General features: G+C 41.6%; 1 protein-coding gene across 2 annotated transcripts in view; it reads left to right on the top strand.

The window, feature by feature from the left end:
• DCX (doublecortin) overlaps positions 1-27038 on the top strand; it is a 73065-nt gene extending 46027 nt beyond the window's left edge. Inside the window, exons 4-7 of one of the 2 annotated variants that reach the window (XM_009900393.2) lie at positions 9399-9501; positions 13426-13563; positions 22210-22304; positions 24485-27038. In XM_009900393.2, coding sequence (XP_009898695.1) covers positions 9399-9501; positions 13426-13563; positions 22210-22304; positions 24485-24541 — 393 coding nt within the window. In that variant the 3' untranslated portion in view covers positions 24542-27038. The remainder of the gene's footprint in view (positions 1-9398; positions 9502-13425; positions 13564-22209; positions 22305-24484) is intronic. The other variant, XM_054169396.1, reaches the window with a different exon arrangement.
• Positions 27039-27460: the final 422 nt, after the last annotated feature.

The raw sequence follows: 27460 nt of genomic DNA, 5'->3' as shown, positions 1-27460 counted from the left end.
GTGTTAGTGTGCTGCTGTGCTAGGGAAGACACAGCCACTTCAAACCGTGCTGCCTTCAAAGCCAGCACTGATGCCTGACTTAACCTGAAGTGTCCTCAAGCTCTCCTGATGCACTAATAATAACAACAAGCCTGACGCTGATTTTTTCCCTAGCACTTACTTTGGAAGGAAGTTACTGATGTCAGCAGGACTCACAACAATGTCAAATAATTACATTTCTTAGAGAGGCTGCCTCAGTGAGTAAAAGACATCCACTTGCTCCATGGAAACCAGATCTGTTCATATTTCATGTAATTTTGTTTCTCAGTCTGGGTGATTGTCGAAGGCAGAACTTCCCCTCTTACATCTTTTCACACTACATCACAAACAGGCTGTAGGAACAAATCCTGTACAATTGTGTGATCATCTTCAATTGGACAGAACTTTATTGTGCCCAAAAGCTTTGCACAGGAATTATACTCTCTGCTTCATGGCTCCATACTGGTCAGTAGTTAGGCAGAATGAGTAGATTATAAGATAGTACACTTACCCTTGGAAAATGGAAATACATGAATAAATTAGGTTTGTCCCCTTGTGAGGGTTCATCTATGGCCACCACTGTAGTGGGCTGAAGTCCATAACTCTCTCCAGCTAGGTGAAAGTACAAAGGGTGCTCTTTGGTAGCTGCACAGTGTATTTTCCTTTGAAATGTCTGGGCGAAGATTCAAGTTCCTCATGCATCTGACCATGGAATTAATTGACTGGAGGAATTATTTTTATGTAATGCTGACTGATAAGAGAAAAGAAGGAGCAGAAGCCAGGAATACTTACAAGACATCGAGGAGGGAAATGCTCTCCTAGGACACCCTTCTGTGTAGGGAAAAGCAGAAACGTTTTCTTAAGTCTTTTAAGCAGCCAGCATACAGTGCACATGGGGATGGGAGGAGTTCTTTCTGGTACGGGGGGTTTTGTTTGAGTTTACCACAGTGAGAATCTATTTACCAGTGCCTCTTCATCACCATTGTTACAGGTAAATTAAAACTTGCACAAAGCTGAACAAGAGCCTTTCTCTTTTAGGAAGATGAGCACAACAGGACCAGCAGCAGCTCCAGGTTTAGGAGCTTGTTGCTGGAAATCCCATTAAATGGAAATTCCAGCCCATTCTTCAGCATGACCTTGAATAGGCTGATGGGGTTGCTGTTCCCCTACTTTCAAGACTCCTATTTCAAGAAGTGTTTCTTGACATTGGCTCTGTAGTCATGCTATTTCCAAAGTCTCTGATGCTCCTTTGTAGTCCAGGACTACTGTTTAAAGAATGACAAAGAGGGATGATCAGGAAGAATGGTTTCGCAGTTCTTACATGCTACCTGATTTGGGGCAATTTGTACTGAAAATCTTTCCTGTCATAGTCTTAATCCGTAACCTAGAATTTCTGGGTTTATGGTTTTCTAACTGGAGAAAGGGTAATCTTTTCTATATTGGTTTTGATGGCTGTGCTCTTTATGCCCCCACACTGCAGAGCACATTTATACTTGGCCTAATACCCTCATGAATGCACGAAAAAGCCTTCCTTCTACATAAAAAGAATCAACAGTCTGAATATCTGTCTCATATTCCCCTCCATATGTATAGAGAATGGGGATAACAAACTAACCTTTCTTCCAGAGGCTAATTGGATTTCACACAGTTTGGAAGCACCACTGATTCACCAGATACATTAAATTCAGCATTAACATTCCTACTGGGTAGCTTGGCTATTATTGACCTTCTTCCTCCATGCTTTCTATTCTATTCTATTTAAAAGGTACCCATTTCAAATACTTAAATAAACAGGCACCTTGTACTGCAGCCCTTTGGAGAGTAGTATTTCTTCATACATGAAGTCTGTTGTGCACATACATGAATGCATATTTCTTATTCCACTTAAATAAGCACTACAAATGCTTATTATGGAAAACACACATATTGGTCAGAAGCTGGTGTCCCTACTCTGGTTTAGTCATGTAACAAAACAGTCCAAGTGGACATAAAGCACTAATAATCAACCTATTTTCATCAATAAAAAGGCATAGATCTTCCTTCTTGTATCACAGAAAACACTTGATCATGCTGATTTGCACACAGATTTCTCTTTACAGTATCACAGTATCACAGTATCACCAAGGTTGGAAGAGACCTCAAAGATCATCAAGTCCAACCAACCCCCCCTGGCTACAACCTCCCTTCAGGTAGCTGTAGAGAGCAATAAGGTCTCCCCTGAGCATACTGTTCTCCAGGCTAAACAATCCCAGCTCCCTCAGCCTCTCCTCATAGGGCTTGTACTCTGAAGGTAAGAAAAGAAGAAAAATCTTTACAGAATAGAGTGGAATTCGTTTGTTTCAATCAAACTATCTAGGCTTAGAAGTAAGCCATGGCTCTCCAGGGATTAAAAAAAAAAAAAAATAGTTGAGCTCTCTGAATAATGTTTTAAAGAATGGAAATCTTGCTGCATGTTTCTGCTGAGAGGTCAGATTATGGACTCTGAAACCTAGGTGGTCAAGATGGTTTTTTTTACCCTTCATGATGGCTCACTGCAAACATAGTAGCAACAGGTGACCACAATCCTGGTCTTGCCAGGTTTCTACATGGATGTTTGGTGGCACAGGAGAACAGAGATGGAAGAGCACACGTCAGAGCATTCTTCCGTTACTGCTGGGTAGCTCAGAGATGGGCTCCCCAAAGTGCAACTGCACGTACCTCCATGGCGTGGCAGGGAGGGACATGCAGGAGTGCTCCTGATCCAGCTTTGAGAGTCAACATCCGTACTTTTTCTGCCCTTCTTTCTATTGCTTATTCACTTTAAGTGGTATTTTTTCATAAAAGCAGAGAAGTAATTCTCTTTTTGTGAATGCAAATGTGGAAGCTGTTGAGTGGGTATGTGCATGCTTTAAAGAAATAATTGAATCCAAACATCTCTTCTTTTTACATGCAGGAAACCAGAATCTAATAAAATGTAAATCAATTCAGTGTCTGCTTTGGGCTTGCAGCCTTCAGAATGAAAAAATTAATGCATTAAGTGCTGTGCATTCCAATGTCAACATCTTCATTTTCCATCCTACTTATGTCTTCTGAAATCTTGTTCTTTCTGGACACGTGGTGAAGATCTTGTCAGAGAAGAGAAAGCAATCCACTTGAAGTCTGCTCCACATACTCATTAATTCCCAATACTCACTCTGGCACATGGACCTTAAGGAGTCTTTCTGTGGGTCTGTTTTCTGTGCCACGCTTTACTGATTGCAAACACCCAACTGATGAATTGTAAAGCACCATTGCCTTTGTGATTTAGGTCTTTGGATTCTCAGACCTGAAATAAGCATAGCACTGCCAGTTTGAGTTGAGCTACAGGTGTTGGAGTATAAATAAGCCCATCAGATTTCTGGTTTGAGCTAAAACAGAGTTTAAACAGATTTTTGTTACATTGTCAGCTCAGTTAACTCTCAGTGCTTTTCTAGCTGCTAGTCTGACTTCCTCAGCTCCATCTAGCATCTAGTGTTGAAAGAGAAAGGGCATGAGGAGGCATCTGAAATACGTTGTCTTTAACTAACAGATGGTTAGACGTGTTCAACTTCATAGCATTTATAAAAGCAACTTAGAAAACAAGGGTATGTTCTTAATTCAGTTCTGCTTTTGCTAGGCTTTATGGGTATATGGAATGCAAACTGTCTTCCATGGTCTTTTTGGCATTAAAGGAAGGTGTTTCTGAAAAAAAGTTTTTCCCCTGAACTGTGGAAGCCAACAAGCTGAAGAAGTATGAAGATTTGAAGAAAGCAAATGGACATCTCTTGAGCATAAACATGAGACCTGCAGAAACTTAAAGAACAGTTTGAAGCTACCTGTGTAGTGGTATTTTAGACTGGTTTGGGTTCGAAGGGACTTACAAAGGTTATCTAGTCCAATCATGCTGTAGTGAATAGGGACATTTGCAACTAGAGCAGGTTGCTCAGAGCCCCAGACAATCTGAGCTTGAATGTTTCCAAGTATGGTGGCTTCTACTACTTGTTCTGCTGTCTAAATTCTTAAGGAGAAGGGATATTACAGACAGAACAGTTAAAGTCATTATGACCAAGGGAGAGAGAAGCAGAGGGTGAAGCCTCACATTGCCCTCACTTATCCCAAGATTACGCAGAATCAAGCAGCTGGTTAAAGATGACAGCCTCTGAGATGGAAGTTATTAAGCCCCCAGGTCAAACCTGTGGTGTGGTTATTCTGTATCTCCTTTGCCAGGCGTCTGCTGGCAATTGAGGCAGAGGTCTTTCCTCACTCCATGACGTGAGGAAGAGACAGAACACCTGGAAGCAGGATGGTGTACATGAATCACTGTTCTGAATAATCACTGGTTACAGCCTCTGATCATTTATCATTCAGCCTCACTAAAAATAGGAACCTCTGATAAAGACATTTCTCAGAAAGGTGACAAAGTTCCATTAACCCTCCTGGTGACATGTTAATTTTCAAGTTATGTTCTCTCATCTTCTTGGCAAACAGTGATGGCCAAGCCAGAGGCCTCCTGCTGAAGTGGCAGCCACAGGAGCTGCAGAGCTTGATCCAGCAATGAAAGCAACCAAAATGTCTGGAGCCTGCTGTGTTCTTGCTGTGACAACATTCATATTGTAGTTGTAGAGAGTGACAATGAAGGCAAGCCGTGAGCCACACAGACAACAGGCAACTGTCATTCTGCAGTTTATGAAAGGGAGCAAAAGGAGCTGGTTAATCATGACAGCCTTTTAAAGCACAGTAGGTTCTGCACTGGTAGGTGATTCAAATTGAGGCTTAAGTCTTCAGGTTTTTTGATTATAATAATTTTAAATTAATATTCTAAATATTTTAAAGGTATTTATTCATGAACTATAGTTTTTAAGTGCTGGTGCTGCCTCCTGGAGGATGGCAGAAATAGCCAGTTATTGAGAACCATTAGGTACATCTTGTGTATTTACTGCTCCTTCCCCAGAAGATCTCAGAACATCCACAGCACCACAGATATCTCAGCAAACAGAGTTCACAGAGAGATGCTTGAGACAAGTTTCATTTTGTCAAAAATCCTGAAAAGTGCTTAGTTTTACAACTACTATATTAAAACATCTCTCAGAAGGCGCTGTCTTTCCTTTCTGCAATTAAAATTGCTGCAGCAAGCACTAATGGACTGTCTCTGCAGAAATCCCCTCTTGTCCTCTCAGGGAAGGGTTGTTTTTTTGTTTTTTATTTCTATAAGTAGAGAAGGATCTCATTTAACAAGAAAAGAAACCAGCCTTAATGAAAACCTAAGAAACTGCACACGGTTTTGTATTCACTAAAATCTCTGCTAGTCTCTACCAACTCCTTTTTCTTCCATCATGCATATTAGAAAGGTTTTAAAAATCAAACCTTAGAACAAAGAAAATTGATACCATCAAATATATTAGAAATAATTACTTTATTAAAATTAGTTTGTGCCACATAGAATCAGAAAATTGTTTAGGCTGGAAAAGACCTTTAAGTTCACTGAGTCCAACCATTATCTGAACACTACAAATTCTGGTGGTAAACCATGTCCCTTAGCACCACCTCTACATATCTGTGAAATGCCTCCAGTGATGATGATTCAACCACTGTACTGGGCAGGCTGCTCCAGGGCTTGACAATGAAGAACTTTTTCCCAAATGTCCAACCTAGACCTCCCCAGCATAACTTGAGGCCATTTCCTCTCATCCTGTAATTTTCTGCTTGGGGGAATGGACCAACCTGTACCTTGCTCAAACCTGCTTTCAGGTAGGTGTAGGGAGCAAGAAGATCTCCCATCAGCCTCCTCTTCCCCAGGCTGAACAACCCCAGTTCCCTTCTCACAGGGCTTGTTCCCTAGATGATTCACCAACTTCCATGCCCTTCTCTGAACCTGCTCCAGCACCTCAGTGTCTTTCTTGTAGTTAGGAGCTCAAAACTGAAACCAGTATTCAAGGTGTGGACTCACCACTACCAAGTACAGGGGGACAATCACCTGATCACATTAGACTCATTGACTAGCATGTGAAGATTTAATATCCCTCACTGGAATTCCTTAAGCTACAGAAACTGGAGAGAAAACATTTCATGCAGTACGATCCTTTTAAAGTCAATATTGTCTTTTAAATCCCAAATTTCAAATTAAATGTTATCTTCCTTCAAACAAAGGCATACACATGTATCTTGGAAACCAAGTCTGTTTATCCTTTCTACTGCCATTATATACACAAGTTTAGTTTTTATTAGAAATAAAAAAGCTCATAGACTTAGAAGTGGAAGAAGACACAATCTTATTGATTTGATGGCTTCCAGTGTCGTTGCTAAGGGTGCATGATAAGGGTCACCATCAAACCCCCATTTTTCTGGCATTTGCACAGGTCTTTGCATCTGCAGGCTGCTATTGGGCTTTGTTTCATGCTTTAATAAATTTCCAGCTAAGCACAATGCTTTCTTTAAAACCAAATCAAATGATTTTCAGGTTATCAGCTGGGGTAAAGTTTTGTGGATGTGAACTTTCTTTCAGGCTTTTCAATGGTGTTCCAGACTAATTATTGAATGTAATTAGATCAGTAGATTAGAGTAAGCTGAAGCAGTACATATGCTTTCAAAACAATCCAGACTGCTTGGGGGAGATTTGTACTATTTTGTTTTTACTGATAAAACATGAGAATAAAGATTTTAGTAGAATAGAGATAAGAATACTTATAAGGTTATTTAGGAGTCTCTAAAAACCCCTAAACCAGTTACTGCAGAGTAGAGGTTTGGCCTTGCTTGTCAAGAGCAACTCTGAAATGTTCCATATTGGCTACTGAGGTCCCAAACCAGCTTCCTCAGCAGAGCATCCCATTGTCCCACTTCCCATCTTGCAACCTCCTGAGCTTCACATACTTCAGGGAATCAGCACATCTAGGGCTTTTTCCTGGTGTTTTTGTATGCACCACTTAGGCAAGCTGGATCTTTGTGCTGGCAGATCCAGCTCTTAAATCTCATGTTTGCCCAAAGAAAGTTTATTCCGGCCACTTTCTGTAGACAGCAGTACATATGGAACATGTTTCAGGGACATGCAGTCATGACCAAAGATTTAAGTTTACTAAACAATAGGTAAATAAAAATTACCACACATGTGGTGAACATAAGCAACAGAGCTAAAAGTGCATTCTAGGTGTCACCTGCTGTTTTCTTAACTTTGCAGTATTTTGGACTATTTCATGTGAGTGGCACTGGGGTTTGGTGCTCTTCTCTACCATGTTGTGGTGAGTTCTAAATAGTGGAAGTTACAGCAGGAAACAAAAAAAAAAAGGAACAAATAAAGCAATAACAGAAGTTATTGTTTCCTGAATATTAGGAGCTCAAGAAACAGTTTATCTCATTTCTTTGCCAGCCTCTAGTACTCATCCAGCCAGTTGTTCATAATTATAAAATACACATAATAACCTATATCTGAAGGGACAAGAATGCAGTGAAGTCAACTGCAAGTATCTCTGCTTGACATGTAATCAGGCACCCTACTGAGGTCACATCTGGAGTATTTGGTCCAGTTCTGGGCTACCTAATTCAAGAAAGACAGAGAACTACTGGAGACAGTAAATAGAGGCTAGAAAGATGCTGAGGGAACTGAAGCATCTCTGTGAGGAGGAAAGACTGAGATACATGGGACTGTTCAGCCTAAAGAAAAGCAGACTGAGAGGGGATCTTATCAATGTTGATCAGTAGCTAAAAGGTGGGATCAGGAGGATGGGGACAGACTCTTCAGTGGTGCCCAGTGACAGGAGGTTCCATCTGAACATGAGGAAAAACTTCGCTGTGAGGGTGCTGGAGCCCTGGAGCCAGCTGCGCAGAGGTGGTGGAGTCTCTTCTCTGGAGAGATTCTAAACTCACCTGGACATTGTGATCCTGGGCAATCCGCTCTGGGTGAGCCTGGTTAGCAGGGGTGTTGGACTAGATGATATCCAGAGGTCCCTTCCAAGTCCCACCATGCTGATATTCTTGTGATTTTATGATTCAGTGATACTGTCCTCAGGGGGAGAACTGTAATACCAAGTGCTGGCTTGAAATCTCATGTCTTCCATTGGAAAATTCTCTGTAAATATCATTAGCTATTTTCAACCTAATTTTAGGCAAAGAGAAACTGGAATTCATTGAAGTGTGCAAAGAAAATTCTACCTTTGATCAAAGGCATAGCGGATTTCAGCTTGCTCCATTTTGAAAGCCATGCCAACGTGAAAAACAAGCTTTTTGTAATGTTTGGCACCACAACCAGAGCTGGCACTCTTAGGCAGTGCTTTAATTATACATTATATTAAACGGTGTGAAATGCTGAGTCTTATTAAGATAGCCAAAAGCTTCTTTATAGTTGATTTATTTGAGCTTGAAATTAACTTTTCATAGTCCAGCTCAAAGAGATCAGTAGCTATGAAAATTCAGCTCTGTCTGTAGTACATTTCCACATGGATATCGCCAGCATTCTCTAGTTCCTTGCATTGCATCTACCCTCTGTAAAGACTCCAGTGCCTAGACACACCAACCTGCTAAGCATCAGCTGTCAGTCTCATTCCTCCATTATAAGTGGTAGTTCCAATCTTGATGTTGCTTGGAATTGTCTCCTGAAGAAACAAAACTTCCATGTTTATTCTGGGCTTACCCAGGTGCCCACATGTGTGCCTGGCGGGCTGCACCGGGCTGGCTGATGATGGAGATATTTCACTTTGGCATGTTTGCAGATGAACATTTTTTATATTCCTGACACGGGAGCTCAGACTGTCCAGAAATTCAGTTGTAGGCAAAGTCAGTTGGACAGAGGTACTTCAGTGACCTTCTAGACCTTGGAGGCAAGTGCTGTGCCTCACACTTGCCTCTTGAATAGCTACATGAAAGCTTTAAAGTTGCACTTTCCATCATTTTCCCTGTAGTATTTTTCTCCTCTTCAAAATAAAAGTGTTGCTTTCCACTTCATAGGAGTTTTCAGTGCATTTTCTGAGGATGGCAGAGCATGATCCTTCATTAGGCTGTTGGTACAAAGCTACTCACCAGCATGGGCAGTGCTGTCCCAGCCTTGCCTCCAACGTGGCATGGCAGACACCTGGCTTTAGTAGCTCAGGAATGTTTGTGCCATTCCTTAGGATGACTAATGCATTCTGTCAACTCCCAAATAGACTGGAAATGCCAGACCTCAGAGAATTTGCAGGGTAGTTGGGAGTTTGAATTTTTCTTTTTTTTAATTACACTTTTACACTTGACTTGTCCATAGAAGCTGTGAGTTGTGCACTGGGCTTGCAGAAAGCTGGACTGAATTAACATGGGACAGGGGAACAGCAGAGTCAGCTCCTTCCTGCTTAAATTAAAACTAAGCCACATCAGAATGTTGCCAATTAAAAATAAAATGAATGACTTTGCTCTCTCTGTAGGTGACCTGTCTCCACGATTTCTTTGGGGATGATGATGTGTTTATCGCCTGTGGTCCAGAAAAATTCCGCTATGCACAGGATGACTTTTCTCTGGATGAAAGCGGTAACAGCAAACACACTGCTCTGTGGTTTTGTTTGGTTTCCTTTGATTTGCTTGTATCAGATAACAATGCTGCATGCTATTGCTGGGTTTTAAGACCTAGTAGATGGAATTTAACATCCTTTTGTGATCATTGTATAGTCAGCAAATATTATAATGGAGCAAACACTGACTGAGGTAGCCCAAGTCAGAATAGACTCCTACACCATTTGACATTTACTGCAGAATCTGGGAGTGTATCCCTATAATTTTATCCAGTTGCAGTGAGACCAATAGATTTTTCTTGAGAACTACACAGCAGAAGGATTCTTGTCCTTATGTACACAAGTGAATATTAAAAAAATGAGAACAAGCGCAGTTAAAAGAAAAATAACACCCTCCACTGCTCTCTTCTGCCAATTCAAAGAGCAGGGCAATAATTCCCTTTTTGGGGGAGGGAAGGGAAGCAGACTGACACAGCACCATTTTTTGTCCCTGTTACAACTGCAAGCTTAGATCTGAGTGTCTCTTAACAGTTAAGCCATGAAATCTTTGGTATCACAGAGTACGCAGATCTTGCTTGTAGAAGTTGCCACCTACCCCACCTGACAGCTGTACAGACCAACTGGCTGGCTGCTGGTGCCACTGAATGCTGCAAGATTAAAATAATGTAACTTTGACCATTTGAGTTAGAAGAAAATGGGGTCTCCAAATATTCAGGCTCATTTCCCAAAGCTCTAGTATCCTATATAAGGAAGAAAAGGCCCATGCTGTCTCATATGCCATGAAGTGGCTCAGCACCAAAGACCAAAGAAGATTTTTGCTGTACAGGAGCAGCCTCTAATCTTACAACACTGTATTTTTATAACTCTTTTGCAAGCCTGATTTTATTTGATGCTGGTACTTCTGACCTGCGTACTCCAGATGAACCCATTTGATGATCTTGGGTAATTCAAACAAAGTTTCCAAGGCTCAGCTGAAATTTTGCAGGCCAAGAATAAAGCCTGTGTCAGGCTGGGGAAACAATCTGTAACCTGAGTATCATATTTTTTTTAACACTCACCAGTTGAGTCAGCTTCATGGGGAGTTCCATGCTGTAAAGCAGTTTGGATGCAGTCCTAGCAGACCAACTTGATGGGAAGCCCATCTCTCTGCCTACACTCCTGGTTACTACTGACTTTTCCAGCTTGGATTTCTCTAACAAAAATATGCTAAGCCTTCTGTTGGGAAGGTGCCAGGTAACTGCAGCTCTCAGTGGTACTACAGGAGAGCAGGGGTGCCCTGCACCTCTCAAGAAGCAGATGAGGAGCTCTGAGCCAGCAGCATTTTCCCTTTATACACCCATCATCCTTCCTTGTTATGAGTCAGATGCTGCAAGGAGAACTCTTAAGTCCTGTGATCTAGCAGATGAATGTCACTTATTAAAACCTCTTCTGGCATGGGGTACTTTTTCTTTCCTGTTTGGATGACATGCACTTGGATTGCTGGTTATTATGTTCACTCTGGCAGGACATCAGGAACCAAAATGAGAAATAGCATAAGAGAGGATTATGTCATCTTTTTCCTCCCAGCTACCCACCACAGCTTCCTCCCTATAATCCTTGTTGCTGAGCACCTTCCAGATAAGGTTGCTCTATCTCATTCCTACCCACTGGTTTCAACATCAGTCCAGGGGATGTCATGCCCCCTGTGATGTTCAGAGACCTATTCACACTACCTTCACACTGTCAGAACCTTGTTTTGACATATGCAAATGCTCAGTGATTGCTTTTAGGGCACAGACACTTGCCAAGGGCTGAGCTGGAGGAATCCCTGAGAATCAGCCTTTCTGTGCTGGAAAATGCAAAGCTGATTTTGTTTCAGGGAATTACTCCCCTGGGAAGAAAAGAAATGTGAAAGCTCTTGAAAACATGCAGCATAATGTATTTTCACTTTTAGGGTTTACTTTTAGGGTAATTCAGGTCACTGAATATAGATATCTGGCACCCTTTGAAACCCCCTTGGTTTCTGAGATACCCACATGATATATGATTGACCAGTATCACACAGGGGCACCAAGAGACACTCTGCTCCAAGGAGGTTGTACTCTATTGTATCTCACATGGTATTTGGTGCCTGTTGCTGGACAAAAGTGTCCTGTTCCAAGATTGAAATATTGCACTGTTCTTATTAAACAGCTAGATGTAAGAGCCTTGAAAAATATTACCTCTGCAATGACTGAAGATGATCTGCCCTCATGTTTTTAGCTGGTTATCACCAGAAGCAGCTATTTACACACTCTCCCTAGTACTATTTCACATTGTACCATCTCTTTATCAAGGAGGGATACTGAAAAGGATTCATTGTTGAGGTGGATAGTTGACCTCCCATACGTCCCCCCAGAGTCATTACTGCTCTTTGTGTATTAAAAAAAAGGGTTATAGTGGTGCTGAATCCCCACAAGCCTTTCAATGACATCACCTGGGAAAAATAAAGTATCATTATTAAAAACCCACATAACTTTTTCTATTCTTGATTTACAGTTTCCAAAATTCATTTAGCAGGAGACAGAATAAACTCACTGTAGGTTTAGTTATTGCTATGCAGCGTCCCCGGAGCACTGGGCAGCCTCTCTTCATGTTCTCATACTGCATGACCCAAGAGCAAACTCTCTTTCAAACCATCTGGAAAAAAGAAGAGACTGATTCTGGACTGTCTGAGGGAAGCCTGGGGAAAAATTTAAGGCAATTACATTTTCATAGATATACTGATATATAAATAAATAACATATACATTTAGGTCAGACAATTTGTTTTCGGTTGACCAACTCTTTATCTGCTATGTGCTGCCTTTAGTTGATTCCCATTAGGGAATCCAGTCGAGGGAGTCCTCAGTCCAGCCCATGCATGCTGAGCTGAGCTCCTCCATTAAAAAAAGGTCTGTATATGGAACATTTAATTCACATCTGGTAAAAGACTTGGTTGTCAGGTCTCAGGGAGGACAGTTTGTTGTAGGAGATGAGGTGAGACCAGTTAGTATTTGACAAAAAGGAAATCCCCTTTTTATTGCTGCCTCCTTAACTGGGTTAAGTTAATAACTTGAGGGGTGGAAAGTGCTTTTTTTCCTCTTGGCTCTCAATGTAAACAAACCCTGGGTTTGTAGATCTGGCATGCCTGAAAACCTGGGACACACAGAGATTTGTTAGCATTTCAGTTCCCTTCTGCACAACACTGTGGATCACGTTTACATTTTCCACATTTCCCCTGGCCTATTTATTTTTCAAGAAAACACAGTTGGGGTTCTCATCTGCTCAAGTCTTTAAGTACATAAATCTATCAGACTTGTTTATACAAACCTTTTAGAAAGGGGTGAACAGCCAGGACAGAGGATGTGTTTTGTAAAACCATTTTGTCTTCTTTGCTTTTTGCATCTGAGAAGTTTCAGCTTGTTGAAACCACAGAAGAGGTCGGTGAAAGTCCCATCTGCCAGTTGGAGACCTTTATGTTGTGCCATGAGCCATTTGCTCATAAATTGCACTCATCATTCCTGCTCCTACGTCTTCACGGAAAGGTTACAGCAGACAAACTGTATTTTAGGTCTGATTCTTCCCTCAGTTATTGTTGGTCATTTTCATTGTGTTCATCAGTTGCTGAGAACCAAGACACATGGAAGGGAAGAAAATCTTTGGCAGGATGCAGGTACAGAGATGGGCCTTGTTAGGGAGCCAGCCTAATCTTCGTTTACACCATCTCAGTGCCTCTCTAGAACACAAAAGCTGTTCCTCTTTTTGTCTTCCCCCTAAAAATTCTCCTTTCAGCTCTGGAGAACATGTAGAGATATGAGCTTTTAATGTTTTCCACAGCTCTTGGGAGAAAGAGCATTAAGCTGCCCATAAATGTTTGATAGCTGATGTCCATAGGCAGTGAGAATAGGTAGGGAAATAACCACAATTGCTGTCTGTTTCTTTAGAGTGTCGGGTGATGAAGGGGAGCCCTGCAACTGCCACAGGCAGTAAGTCATCTCCCACTCCTCAGAAGAGCTCAGCAAAGAGTCCAGCCCCCATGCGCCGGAGCAAGTCTCCAGCCGATTCAGGTAACCATCAAGATGGTGAGTGATTGTTTTCTGGTGTCTGAACACTAACTGTGCTCAAGAGAAAAACATGTTTTGTGTATGTTTGGATACACTGACCTTGGGGGTTTGCATACACAACTTTGGCATTTCTTAAAACCAAGAAGCTGATGCTAGAGTACAGGGGCACTTAGTAAGGCCAGGTTGGATGGGGCTTTGAGCAGCCTTGTCTAATGGATGATGTCCCTGCCCATGGCAGGGGGTTGGAACAAGATGATCTTTAATGTCCCTTCCAACCCAAACCATTCTATGATTCTGTGAAGTACTGGAGAGGAATTCTCCAGCTGATTAAGTGTAGTGATGGCTTTAGGCCATGCCAGCCACAGGCTCCACAGCCTCACAGCCTTCTGCCCTAACAAAATGGTAAAAGAAGTTTCCATTTCAGAGGCAGGAAATCCAGGCCCACAGTGCTCCTGTATGTTCCCTGTAGATACAGACTGACTTAGAAGACCCTCCTGTGCAATGCAAATGTTAACTACTGGACAGCTCAGAAATGTCCCATTCTAGTCCTTGTCTAAAGAAGATCAGTGACCTTCCAATTGGAGAACTGGTGATGGGTTTATTGATCTGATACTGAGACCTATACTTCAGTAATAGAAAGAAAACAGGAATCCTAATTCGCTGCAGCAGCTTGCATCATTTGAAATGCCTCCCTTCCTCTCCGGTAGCAACTGTGTTGATCCTGGAAAGCTACAGAGCCTCTAAATTGAAGGCCAGGCTGAATATCACACTTCAGGTAGTTGATAATTTCCAGTAATGACGGAGAAGGCAGATCTCCCCACGTGTCATCTGTCTGCCTGGTTTTTTTCCCCAAAAGAGAACCAGACATGGCCTTTCACTAAAATGGCCAAATGACCAAATAAGCACTTCAGGATTCAAGCAGAGCTTCATAGCTTAAATTCAAGTGACCCACAGTATTGACACAGAAATTGCTTTACAGCTTCATGGTAAACCATTGCATACTGCATGTGAACACCACACCCCAGCTGCCCAACAGCAGATATTGGATATAAAATGCTCCTGACAGGATTCAGAATGGCTCTCTCTGGGAAACAGTTTATCTGTTAGGGCTCTCTTGATATTTTTCAGCCTCATAAAGAGACAATGTGAAATTGGTTGGCACATGCAAAGCCTGTGATTTAAAGAAGTTATTTCTCTGTAAGCTGATTCTGCATTCACAGTTTTCCTTTGGGATTTTAGTTTTGGCTGTCATTAAACTCAGGCTACTGTAATCTAAAAAGCTTTAAAATCCCAAATGTATGGTCAAGTTGTGTAGGTACATGAAAGGCATGATTGTTGATTTTAAAAACCCAAACAACTCCCATTGAGTGATCTGGGAGTCAGCTCATGCATGAGCTGTGAAACAGCATTTAAACCTTCTCCATAAGTATCAGGTGCTAATTACCACCAGAACTGGACTTCCCTGCACGGCTATGTAGTCTAATGTGGAACGGCAACTATTGTGTCCCTGATTTTAACTGATTGCATGACTCACAGGAACCAAAATCATCTGATGAAGTTTAATGACCAGTTAGTAGAGCCTTTCAGACAGAAATTTAAATAACCAGAAATGCTGAACAATAGCCAGCTCCTGCAGTTAAGGCCAGTAATGAAGGCCAAATCAGGTTTCTCTAATCCATCTAGACAGGGGTCTCTCATACTTCCCTGTGATTTCAATACAGAAAAAACTCAGCAGCTTAATGAGAATAGAAAGACTGAGCTCTTTCAGCACTGGAAAGGTAATCAAAGACCATTGTTTTCTCAGGACAGAGGAAAAAAAAAAAAGGAATGTAATCTTGTGTTCTTGTCCTTGAATTCGTAGCAAAGTAAGGGGGTTTACCCATTGCTTAAGAGTCAATATTTATATCTAGCTGGATTTTGAAGCGATCAGATTAAAAAGGCAAGGAATACTGAATGATCCATGGTTAATAAAAGACTATCTGAGTGTTGTTTTAATCTTCTTTCAGAAATCTCACCTGTTTAACGTGTGAAATTATTTAAATGAAGCTTTATTTCAAGTATATTGAATATTTTGCTATGCCTTTGACTTCTTATACATTTGTACCTTTCTACGTTTCTGTCTTTCCCTCTGCTGTGGTTCTTCTATCAAAACTTGGAGTTACCTTGATTTTGTGTTGCTACTTTCTGTTTGTATCAGTTCGTTTCCATGTAGATTTCGGTATTATTTTTTAATCCTCCCAGTCTCTAAGGCCATTGTGACATATCTGGGCTCTGACGTAAATGCAGACACTGAAGTAAATCTCCGTGTTTGTGTGAAAAAGGTCTGAACCCTCCTCATTACAAGCACACCACAGCTACAGAAGAGGATGTTGCCTTCATCCATTTCTCATCCTAATTATTCCATTTCTCTATTAAATAATGTACCATTTTCCCATATGCTTTATCAGGGTTGACATGTGGACAGTGGTCTTATGTGTTGCCCACAGAGGCAGCTAAGGCTCAAAGCAGATTGTGTGTGCACACTGATCCTCACTCCTTGGCAAGAGCTTTGATGCTGCCAGCAGATTGTGGCCAAAAGTAATGTCACTGTTACAGCACAGAAGGAACACAAAAAAAACTGCTTCACAGAGCTTGCTAGTGCTAATTCTGATGATGTAACACTGCATCCACTCTCCTTTCTACTCACTGGGGGAAGGCTTCTGCTCTTTATGTGTTAACACAAATAAAACATCTCTTATTCAAAGCTGTGGAAATGCTGTGTGCACCAGCAACAGCTATCCTCCACACAGACAAGGGTATCTGAGGACTTCTGCTTTCCTCCAGTTTCTTCCACTGACTCGCTCTGTGGCTCTGAGTACATTATTTAAGCTGTTCATGCCTTCTTTCCCAATGGATCATCCAAACCAGTGATAACCAATCTGTATACAGAACTCTGTAATCTGGAATCTTGCCCAAGGAAGAGCTTCAAGGCTTTTATTTGGGGATTTTTGTGTATTCTGAAGGCATTTGGAGAATAATATCACTAAAACCAAAGCAATAGAGACAAGAGACATCTCCAGCAGCAGAGTGACTGCAGCATGTGCTCCAGACCTTCCAACAGAGGCAAGGCCAGTGGATCAGAGATCACTCCAGCAGCCTGCACACTCCAGTGCAGTCAATCCTGCCACAGTAACCTCTCAGGTTATGCAGGTCAATGACTATGTCTGTGTGGCTTGACATTGCGTTAGCTATCTTCACAGACTGTGCATCACCATCTGAGCTGATTTGTCAGCCTGGAAATTCCCTATGTAGGGATCTGCCTTCTCTGACAGACAATCTCCATTCATTTTTGCTGTTCTTTACTCCTTCTGGTTTTAGCTGTGGACTTAGAAATCTCCTCAATGAGAAACACAGATGCAGTTCTAACTAGCTTTCTGAGAGAGCTACAGAGATAATGTACTACTGGCTGAAGTCTAGGTTTCCCTGACGGCACTAAAAACTTTGTCCCTGACTGTGGTCTCTGGGACTACTTCTGAGTCAGAATGACAGGAGAATACAGAAGAAAATTTATGTGGGCAGTCTGTAAATCTAGCATTGAAAAGGAAGCAGCTTCTAAGCCCTTTAACTGCTCCCATCACCACTGAGATGTGAAATGTAATGTATTCTTTGACTGTCTTGTTACAGCAGTTCCAGTAGCAAGCCACCTAAGTAAGTGGTTATTCCAGAATAACAAGGATTATCATGGAGCAGCAAAGCACATATGAAATATTTTGTTATAAAATGTCAGGACAAAAGGCTCTGCACAGAAGCACAATCACACTTGAGGGTGCCAACTCCCAGCTGCAGAGAGCTGAGTTCACTGGTTGAACTGCTACCGTCTGCTGGAGGTAATTTGCCTCCTGCCTGCATGTGTCATGGCCTCACCGTGAAAAGCTCAATTCCCTCTAGGCAGCCAGAGCCCTTCAGTTCCAAGGACATTTGAAAAATGAGGTAGCTTATCCACAGAAACACGTTAAACACCATTTTCTTCCATGGTACGTTCATCTTTTCATTTACCATACAGTCATTTAAATGAATGAATGAGTGAAAATTAAATGAATGAATGAAAATTAAATGAATGAGAAGAATGAAGAAATGTCCTGCTATAAGCAAGTGGTAACAGACCACAGTCATTATATTCCCAAGGGGAATCCTTTCTTCCTTCTCACATTAACCCCCAACCCATATAAACAGCTTCTCAGCACTAGCAGTGTGTTTCTGCTTTGATCCAGCTCTTCCTCCAGCCACTGTGCTGATCATTCCATCATGGGGCTGTTTGCACCCCTTGATTCTATTTGATGGGAAGGCCCTGGCTGGTTTGCCAGTAGTTGCCACTCTGTTTCCAATATATCCTTTAGTTTCCCATCTCTGGTACTGGAGCTGTGGTACAGTCTTTCATCTATATCCTCCACCTAACTGTCCCAACATGGCACTTCCAGCAAGGTGTGGCTAGCAAAGTACAGCAGGATTTTACCTTTCCCTCTGCAAGAAGGTATCCAAGTGCCTTTCTCTTCTCTGTCTCCCAAACATTAGCTGGTAAAGCTGAAGTAGTTTCTCACACATCAGGTGTGAATTGAGGCTGGAATGGATGGCTGTTTCTATTTAGCCTTAGTTAAGCCTGAGCTGTTGTGTTTTAGTATAGACCGAATGTGCTGAGAAAGACACAGGCAAAGTAGACAAAATCCAGAAGAAATTTCCTGGAGTTCAGAGGAAAGGTTGAAGACAGGGGATAGATAGGTTGGGGAAAAAAAACGAAGGCTGAGAAGGAGTAACCCTCTTCAAATGCATATGAAATATGAAAAAGAGAGTAAGGATCAATTTTCATGTGAGTCTGTGAGCAATGGGATAGGGCTCTGGTTTAATCCTTAATCAAGGATGTATAGATCAGATATTAGGAATGTCTAGGAATTATTCTTTTCAATGATAAGCATCTTAATCACTGAAGCAGGTCTCCTAGGGAGCCTGGGAGTGCCTGTCAGACTTGGTGCTTTTAAAAAATAAAACCTCTATTGACCCAAATATATCTGATCCCACTTTAGACTACAGCATTAGAGTTACTATGCTTCTGTGGTTGTTTCTAGCTACTATTTCACTTTCTGTGAAATCATATTTGCTAAATGACACAGCTTAGAAAAATCAAATCCAGACCAAACTACACCTGCAGTATATCATCCAATTCCTTCTCCTAACATGACACAGGAAAACTCAGCCTAAGTATGTGTCTCTGTGCCGCTGCTGTGGTCTGTGAGATTTAGATGCAGTAGGGTCAGCATGAAGTTTGGCAAAATTTCTTTAACAGACCTCTCCAATAAGAAGTCAAATCAAACATAAGACAGAACTAAAGCTCAGGGGGGAAATACAGGAGAGAAAATAATGATGTCATTTGCCATTACTTCTTTGTTACAAAAAGATGAATTCATCTTACAGTAACTCACACAACAAACAGGGGATCAATGGTATAAATACATCTGCTGTGACAGGAGACTTTATAGGTTTTCAAAGGCAGCATGATCCTGGTCCTTTGCAGTGCAGAGCCACAGGTACCTGAGCTGAAATGTGAAAACGTCTTTTGCCATCTTTGCCTGTGAACAGGACTCTGAGGCACTGCTGCAGGACTTAAATTTCTCAGTCCTCTAATGTAAGGGTTTGGACAGAGGGACAAAAACGTATTCAGAAGGCAACAGCAATTAGCAAAACAGATACAGACTGTCAGTCTGTCCTGACTGCAGATCTGACTCCCCAGGGTCATTATATATGAATGTGTTAAAAAGGCAGCAGATGTCTTTTGCATTGCACACAAGATAGAGCAGCCTGTCAGCCCACTTGTGCTTCATTACGTTCTGCTAGCTGACAATCCACAGCACACATCCAGCAGGGAAGTCCCCTTCACAAAATATGATGGGAAAAGGGTGCCAACACGGTGGAGCAAAGTGCTTGGAAGTTAGGACCCTAAGCAAAGGATGCCTGTGCAACCTCAGTTCATCCATTCCTGAATAAATAATGTAAGGGAGTCTTCATTTTTCCCACAGGCTTCTCAGTCCTAGAGGACAGGATGGCTTGTGCTTACCAAATGAACTGTTATTCCTACATTTGCTTTATGCTGTCCTTGTTCTGGTAGTTGCCTTTCTTTATTTTCTTGGTGATGCTTCAGACTCTGACTTGGACACTAAACTGTCCACATATTTAATGGTTCTTTCTCTCAATTTTGTGATGTACAAGCATGTGCTCCTCAAACTAGGAACACTTCTGCAGAAAGCCCAGGAATCTCAATGGAGTAAAGAGTATTAACCTTATTTGACAAACTGATAGAAAAAGAGACATCTCCACACATTTTGAGCACTCACTGTGATCCTTGGGCCCTGGGTTTTCAGTTCTGTTCATTGATAGAAAGGTGAGCTCAAAAGATGGACCTCGCTAACTTCATTTGCAGGTCTTAGTGCTCATCATTGCTGGAAACTCAGGACCAGAGTCCCAGCCACATAAGCAAACCTGAACAACCATCAGGGAACAGTCACATATGAGAAGCTGGCTAAAATATCTGTGGGAGAAGCAGGCAGGGAAGTCAGTTAAGCTGGCTCTCTCATAGCCATCTCAAACATGACATGTTGCTGTGTTCTCCATCCTCCCTCTCAGTTGCTGGACAAGGCTGATTTATCCCCTGAGACAAATTGTCTTGCACACCAAAGGAGGTGAGGATCCCATGGGAAAAAAAAGTAGTGCATGTGTTCATGCAGTTAAAGGATGTGTCATACGCACAAAGGGGTTTTAAGGTAAAGTTAAATTGAGGCAAAGCAAATGCAATGATATAAATAAGACATAATACACAAACAATAACATGATGGGGAAAAAATTATGAATTCAAATGATAGCTGATTATAAAGAGAGTTTCCAATTGCTGAGCTTCTGTGAGATCCTTAGCAACCATAAGTCATCAGCAGGTTCCAGTGAAGCAGCAATGTTATACTCCACCTGGGATCTGCTCTTGGCCTCATTTGAGTTTGAAACAAATGAGTCCAAGTTTGATTATGAGCACTGTTCTTCATTAGCAAGGATAGAGAAAATTGAACTGGCTTCTTAATTGTTGCACCTGCTGCAAAATTCTTTGTATTTGTGACGATGTACATCCATCTCGTTCAGTTTCTGATTTGGATGCCACAGCTGTTTTTTTCTTTGATGCTAATAAAATATTAACATCCCTGCTGTAGCCCTTAAAAGTTTCATTGTATTAGGCAATTTCTCTCCTTCCCTGCAGCAACTACATCTATTTGCTGCACACCAACTATTAGGTGTTTTTCCTATTAGCGGAAGGGAAATTTGGGTTCTTTGTGGAGTTGCTAAGTGGTATTCTTCATCTTAGGAAGGATTCCTTCCCACCTCAGGATCAGTGACAGCAGGATATAAAGAAGAAAGACATATTTTAGAAATCAAAGATGGTTTCTGGCTAATACAGATATTAGTAAAATTGTGGTCCATGTATTTTTTAATAGAAAACCCAAAGTCACTTGGTGAGAAAAAGTTCTTTTTTTTTTTCCTGAATTGCCTTCATTACACAGCATATAGTTAGCAAATTCTAGGGTTTTTTTTCCCCCAACCTTGAGGGCAGCTTACTCTGTAGAACTGGTGCAAAGTGACAAGCATCATGTCACTGTGCAGGGACCCATGTGTAACACTCCCTGTCTTTCCATATCTAGGCTTTTCCCCTCACCAATAAAGAATGGTCTGGGTGGAATGGGGAGGAGATGGGTCACACTGTTCACCAATTATCTGTAAATCATTATTTCTAGCATCTTTTAAGAAATATTGATTTCTGCAGCAAGGTGCATTTGCAATGGGAAATGCATCTGTGAACAGCCTTCTCCTCCAAGTAGTGTCCTCTACATGGGAATGATAGATATGGAGACCCACATCACCATGGACCTGTTGAGTCTGAGCTGCTTTAACAGCAGCTGTTCTTCCTTTGCCCTGTGTCTTAGAGCATATTTCTTTACAATCACTTGAATTCACATGCGTGACCTCTATATTTGGGGCAGTGGTACCATTAAAATCTTAACTGTCCCCTATTCTTCTTGAGAAGGAGACAGAGAAAAGCAATGAGGCTGTCTCAAATTTAATGCAAGAGCTATGCTAGTTTTGCTCATAAACATGCAACACCTTCATGCTTCTTACTCTATGATACTTTCCACACTTCTTAGGTGTCCTCCACTCAACTCAATAGTATAGAGAGGTACTGGGTACTTAGTGAGCTGGACAACAAGCCTGGATCATTATATGATTGTCTTCCTCTCTCTGGGGGAAACATCAAGACAACTAAAAATGCTGTCTTTAAAAGGGGTGGGGGTCTGTGTAGTTTTCTGGATGGCTGGGAACACTATTGCCAGTTTTTCCAGTGATGCATATCCTAGATCAATTTGGTGAATATTTGTAGTGCAAAATTGCTCCTTCAATGTATTTTGCATTTCACTGTATTTTGCATTTCACTGTATTTTACAGTCTGTTACCTTGGACAGCTGAAACAAGTTGGGTGGATAGCCATGGTGTTCACTTGGTTTTATTCTAAATGTTTTCATATCTTCCATCTCCCCAAAGGAGAAAGAAGACCTTCCTCTTGCTTGTCCGATTGCTAGCTTCTGTCTTGTTTTCTGACAGCAAATGGGACCTCAAGCAGTCAGCTGTCTACACCCAAATCAAAGCAGTCCCCGATCTCCACACCTACCAGCCCAGGGAGCCTCCGTAAGCACAAGGTATTACGTTTCTTATACCTTACTACAGCTGTTTCTTCCTTCACCTACGCATAATGTGGCAAATATTCTCTGGAAGCACAACTCCTTATGCTGAAACAGGGGAGAATTTGGCCTGTCGCCTAAGAGGGTTGTCACTGTGGGCTCTGTCAAGATGGTGAACAACAAATCAATGGAGTTATTAATGTGTGCTGGAGAGCATCCATATGGATCAGAAGAGATAACCCTGAGCTTGTGTCAGCATCTCAAAAAGCTCTCAAGTATAAATCCTCCTCTCTTGACAAGACATGCATGTATTACTGAAGCTCTAAGTCACCAGTTACGATGCTTCTCAAGTTTTGGGTTTTTACCTTAATTAAGGCCATGCTCTGTTTCAGGAACAAGTGAGATTTTTTTTTTTTTTGCAGCTGGTGTAGTAATTGTGTTCTGGTAGAACCACTGGAAACAAACAGGATGTCTAACAGGTAGCATGGCATCCTCTCAGAGATCAGCTAACCTCTGCTGGCTCACAAGTAATGCAAGTATTGATTTATTTAAGACCTCTAACAGCAGTCACAGCTTTTTCTGTTCCTGTGACTCAGTGCCATTATGCACTGAGTCCAGTCTATCATTCCCATGGGCTGTCTCATTTCTGGAATGGCCACAGTGCTAATTCCAAGTCTACTTGATAGAGAAATGGGAACTTGGACATAAATGTGAGAGGCTGGCAGTGGGTTTTCTCTTTAGTAATCAGAACGTCCCTGTCAAATATGACTGGGAAAGCATTCTTGATTAGAAATTCTGGAAGAGTCATTAAAAAATGCTGATAGTATAGTGGTGAGGTTTTGCAGTCAGGCAGCCACATTAAATTCCCTGTGGTCTCCATTATGTGGGTTGGACTCATTTTCTTTGTGGATGATACTTTTTCTCAAAGTGTAGAGTGGTAGCAGTAGCTGGACTGAAGTTGTTATGGTGGTGGAACAGAGCATGGAGAGGTCAATGGGAAGAATTCCCAAAAGTCCAATGGGCTTTGGATTATACCTCTTGCACTTAAGATTTTTTGATTGCAGACCTTGGGTCATGGGATTGAATGGTACTGGGGGAGCCTGAGGTGGATTTCTGGCTTCTCAAAAATCAGATCTTGAAAATATTCCAAACACATGGAGAGGCTGCAGTCACTCTTCCTGGTAAAGACAAGTCAAACTCACCTTCTTTAATGGTTTATGTAGGTTTTCAGCTGGCTGATTAATGACCTTTCCAGTGAAGCCCCCAGAACATTTGTAATAAATGGTGATTGCTGAGGGCTGAGGACTGCTGAGCTCTCCACTAACTTAAGCCAATCAGCAAACACGAATGTAGCATTTGAGGTTACCAGAATATTCATGCATCATTGTCTTTCTCCCAGGAGCATTTTCTCCTCATGCTGAAATCACTTTCCTTTTTTTCCCCTAAAGCTCAAGTGATAAATGCTTAGGTTGAGTTCACTGCACAGCCTTATTTTACCTCCTCTGATCCTCCAGATCATTGTGAATTCCTTTTCTGTGTATTTGGGATTTCTTGATTTTGCACACAGTTATTACCTGTGTGTGGGTTAGAGTTCAAAAAGGTCCCAGGAGTGCTTTAGCCCTTGAGCCAGTTTGTGCACGTCATTCCACGCAGAACTTTAAGGAAGTGGGATAAGTTGGTTACCCCAAAATGAGACCCTGGCAAACTTTTACATTCAGCATTTGATCCAAATAGTAAACTTTGGGTTATCTTCTTAACTCTTCTAATCAATCAGAAATTATTTAAAATAAAGGACAAACCATGGAAAATGTGATTCTCCTAGAGATATTTCCTAAGGACAGCTGTCAAATCAAGGTAAGACTTTATTGTGGACTTAGTTTCAAAGAGACCTGTTTAAGGAAAGGTCTTGCATATGCTACAATGGCCACATCGATCCAAAAAAGTACTTCACAACTTCTCACTGAAGAGTCATCTTTATTCTGGTATCAGGATTCCCTTGTTCCACTGTGCAAGTAACCTGCCTTGAATTTAGCCTTGAACTACCTGGACAGCTGGTCACTCGTCCAGTAACCAGCGCATGAGTCTCCTACCCTGTCCCTCCAAAATGTGTGGAATTGGACTATTCCACTGCTCCCATAGGCATGACCAAAGGTGGAAGGTGATTGTGTGAGTTAACATTTTCTTCTTTCTTCCTACAGGACTTGTATCTGCCCCTGTCTTTGGATGACTCTGACTCCCTTGGAGATTCCATGTAAAGCAACATGAAGCTAAATGTCCATATTGCAAGCTATGTTTAGGATACAGTAGAGTACTTCTGCCCAAATAAGCAGATAGGTGACTGGTGCTTTCAAAGCAGACAAAGGACACACAATTGTATGTCATTTTTTTTCTGTGATTTATCCTCTGTGCCACAAACCAACACCTACCAGTTTACAGAGATAGAGGGATACCATTTTTCTAAGTCATAGGGGTGCAAAATGGACATTGCAAGCAATTTGGGGCCAATATACCAATGATCCTCTGCATCTCCCATTTTCTTCTATTATTTCTTCTGCTGCTGCAACTCTCAGTTTCTTAGTGATAGGAAAGTAGCTCCCCTAAAAGCATGCAAAGGGGTCACTTGCTGACCGGTCTGCAAGCCCAAGTAGAGCAAACGATCTTCACCTGTCCAAACTGCCAGCATTTGCCAGCTCACTGCTCCTCACCTGCAGCCCTGATTTTAGCACCTGCATCCTAACTAGCACTGGGCTCACTCTGTGCCAGCAGAAGCTTGGGCAAGACTCAGAATGATTGCAGAAGATGCTAAGTAAGGTTAGTGCAACAGTGATTCAAATATTGGGATTTTTTTAAATGATACTTTAAAGATTAAACAAAGAAATGTGGGTCATCTGAGTTATCTGGAGTGGAACATGTTGCCCATGTGATCCAATGATCCTGCTAAGCTGGTAACAAGTTTTACACCTCCCCTATGGTATCTCTCTATCTCTCTTTGTAACAGCAATGCCTTCTGAACAGCCAACACTGAAAACACTGTGAAATTTTGTTTTCAGGTTTGACACCCTACAGGTCACTTTTTATAGCAAAAAAAAAAATCAATACACTTTTTATAAAAGAAAACCTTGTATCTGTGTTTTGGGAGTAAGGACTCAAGCTCCTTTTTTATAAATGCTGGTGATTTTCTTTTGTTTAAAAAACACATTCAGAAAAATGTACAAAAAAAACCCAACAACTGACAACTGCAGAACAAGAATAACAACAGCTCAGCTTAGAGATCTTCTTGTCACTGCCAAAACAGACACATGTAGGGGGGGGGAAAGTCAGTTCAAAATATAAAATGTTTTGATAGTTTTTGTAATGTTTAAGACTACATATTTGGGTTTTTACACTTCAGTATTCCTTACTATGGCCAGCTTCTCTACTTCTATAAGAAATGGAATTTTGTGGTGTTCAATACCCTGTATTTTAAGAAACTCTTCTATCTGACACAAAAAATCTTGCTGTATTTAGAGAAACCTTTTGCTTTTATTAGTCAGTAATAACTCCTGCAGAATGCAAAGTTCATCTATTCACGCAGGGCTGGTGGTTTTGATGCTGACAAAGCTTTGTCATAAGCTCACTAGAATTGCCTCCTTTCCTCATGGAGTAAGCTTTTGGTGAAACTGGTGATTACAGAACTTACCTAAATGAAATTTGTGCAATCAGATCTTTCTTTGTTGCTCTATTTGCCTTTGTTTCAACAGACTCACCTGTTCCCTCTTGCCTTGCAATCCCTTGTGATTAGAATGAATTACAACCTTGTGACGCTTGATGCTACACGAACACCATAGTTCCCAAAGCCACTCCATGTTTTCTTTGTTTGCATTGCTGGTAGGAAACAATCTGTGCAGGCTGCATCTTTGGAAGTTCATGCGATGATACATATAACGCAACTTGAAGAAGAGATTTATCTGAGAGAGGACAGGATTGGGAATTATCAAGGGGTCAGACTTATTATGCACCACATTTGCACCCAGTAGTCCTAGTGCATGATCATTTACACCCAGAGTTTTGCACAAGAAATCACTTGTTCCCACAAATAACTTCATTTAATTGAGTAACGCTCTGTGCAACTGCTAAATGGTCATTTCACCTGTTGTATATAGAAGCCGGGCTTTAGTTCAAAGGCTAAGGGCTCATGTTGAAGGTTTGTGAGGGAAAGGATGGTCATGTGCAGTGGTCAGGATGCCTTCATTTAGCCCTTGGCTTTGCTAAATGTAATGTCTGAACAGGAGCAGGTCTCTTAGTAACCCTGTGCCTCAATCTGTCTGTCTGTCCCGGCAGGGACAACACTGTTCTACCTCACTGGGGGTTGTGAGGCCAAATGTTGGTTAACATTTGTAAAGTGCTTTCAGATCCTCTAACAGAAGGCCCTGAAGTATTCTGGGTGCAGATTTGGTTATGGGTGCTAATTTTTGGTTGTTTATTCCTGTGAGTGCTACTGTAGACGCTGGTCGTGAGAAAATGTGACCTTTTAAGCATAAGGTTGTCAAAGACCACAGTTATGCTAGCTATTCATCAGAGCTTTTGCCTTGGTAAAAGCGTTTGTGGAACAGAAAATTCAACATGCTTTTACCCTCTCCTCTGTTCTGTTGCTGGTGATCTCAGAGTCCCTTCCCATGTCTCTGCCTTTCCAAGGACCCTGACTAGCAGTCCTGGCCCTGTTAGAGATGATGGATTTGTACTCCAGTCAAAGGTGGTGTCACCCCAGTGACACAGACCCGTCACAGTCAGGATTAGCAGGTCCTGCCACCTTTCCTCTGAGTCTCTGCTAAATCAAGTGACCAGCCACAAAATCACATCCAGGTTCTCTTGCTATTCAGTGGGAGACACTCACCACAGATCCACCAGGAAAATCTAAATCTTTGGCATCCATAAGAAGACTGAACTGCTAGAGCTGGTGGTGGTGGGAAAGAAGTCCTAGATGTGCTTTCATCCAGAATCTGAGTTTCTATAAGATAAAGCACGATCCCAAGGGGTGAATGAACCTGTGTGTGGATGGTTGTTGAGGTAGCTGTTGAGAAGTAATATCTTTCCTTCCTGCCACAAGTTGTGTTTGGTTATTTGAAGATGCTTCTCCTGGTGGAACATGCTAATGAATCACTAAGGCCTTCTTCATGACCTGCACCTAGTGACAG

This window comes from Dryobates pubescens, chromosome 18 (assembly GCF_014839835.1).
Source record: "Dryobates pubescens isolate bDryPub1 chromosome 18, bDryPub1.pri, whole genome shotgun sequence".
Lineage (NCBI taxonomy): Eukaryota > Metazoa > Chordata > Aves > Piciformes > Picidae > Dryobates > Dryobates pubescens.
This window is presented reverse-complemented; position numbering and strand designations above follow the sequence as displayed.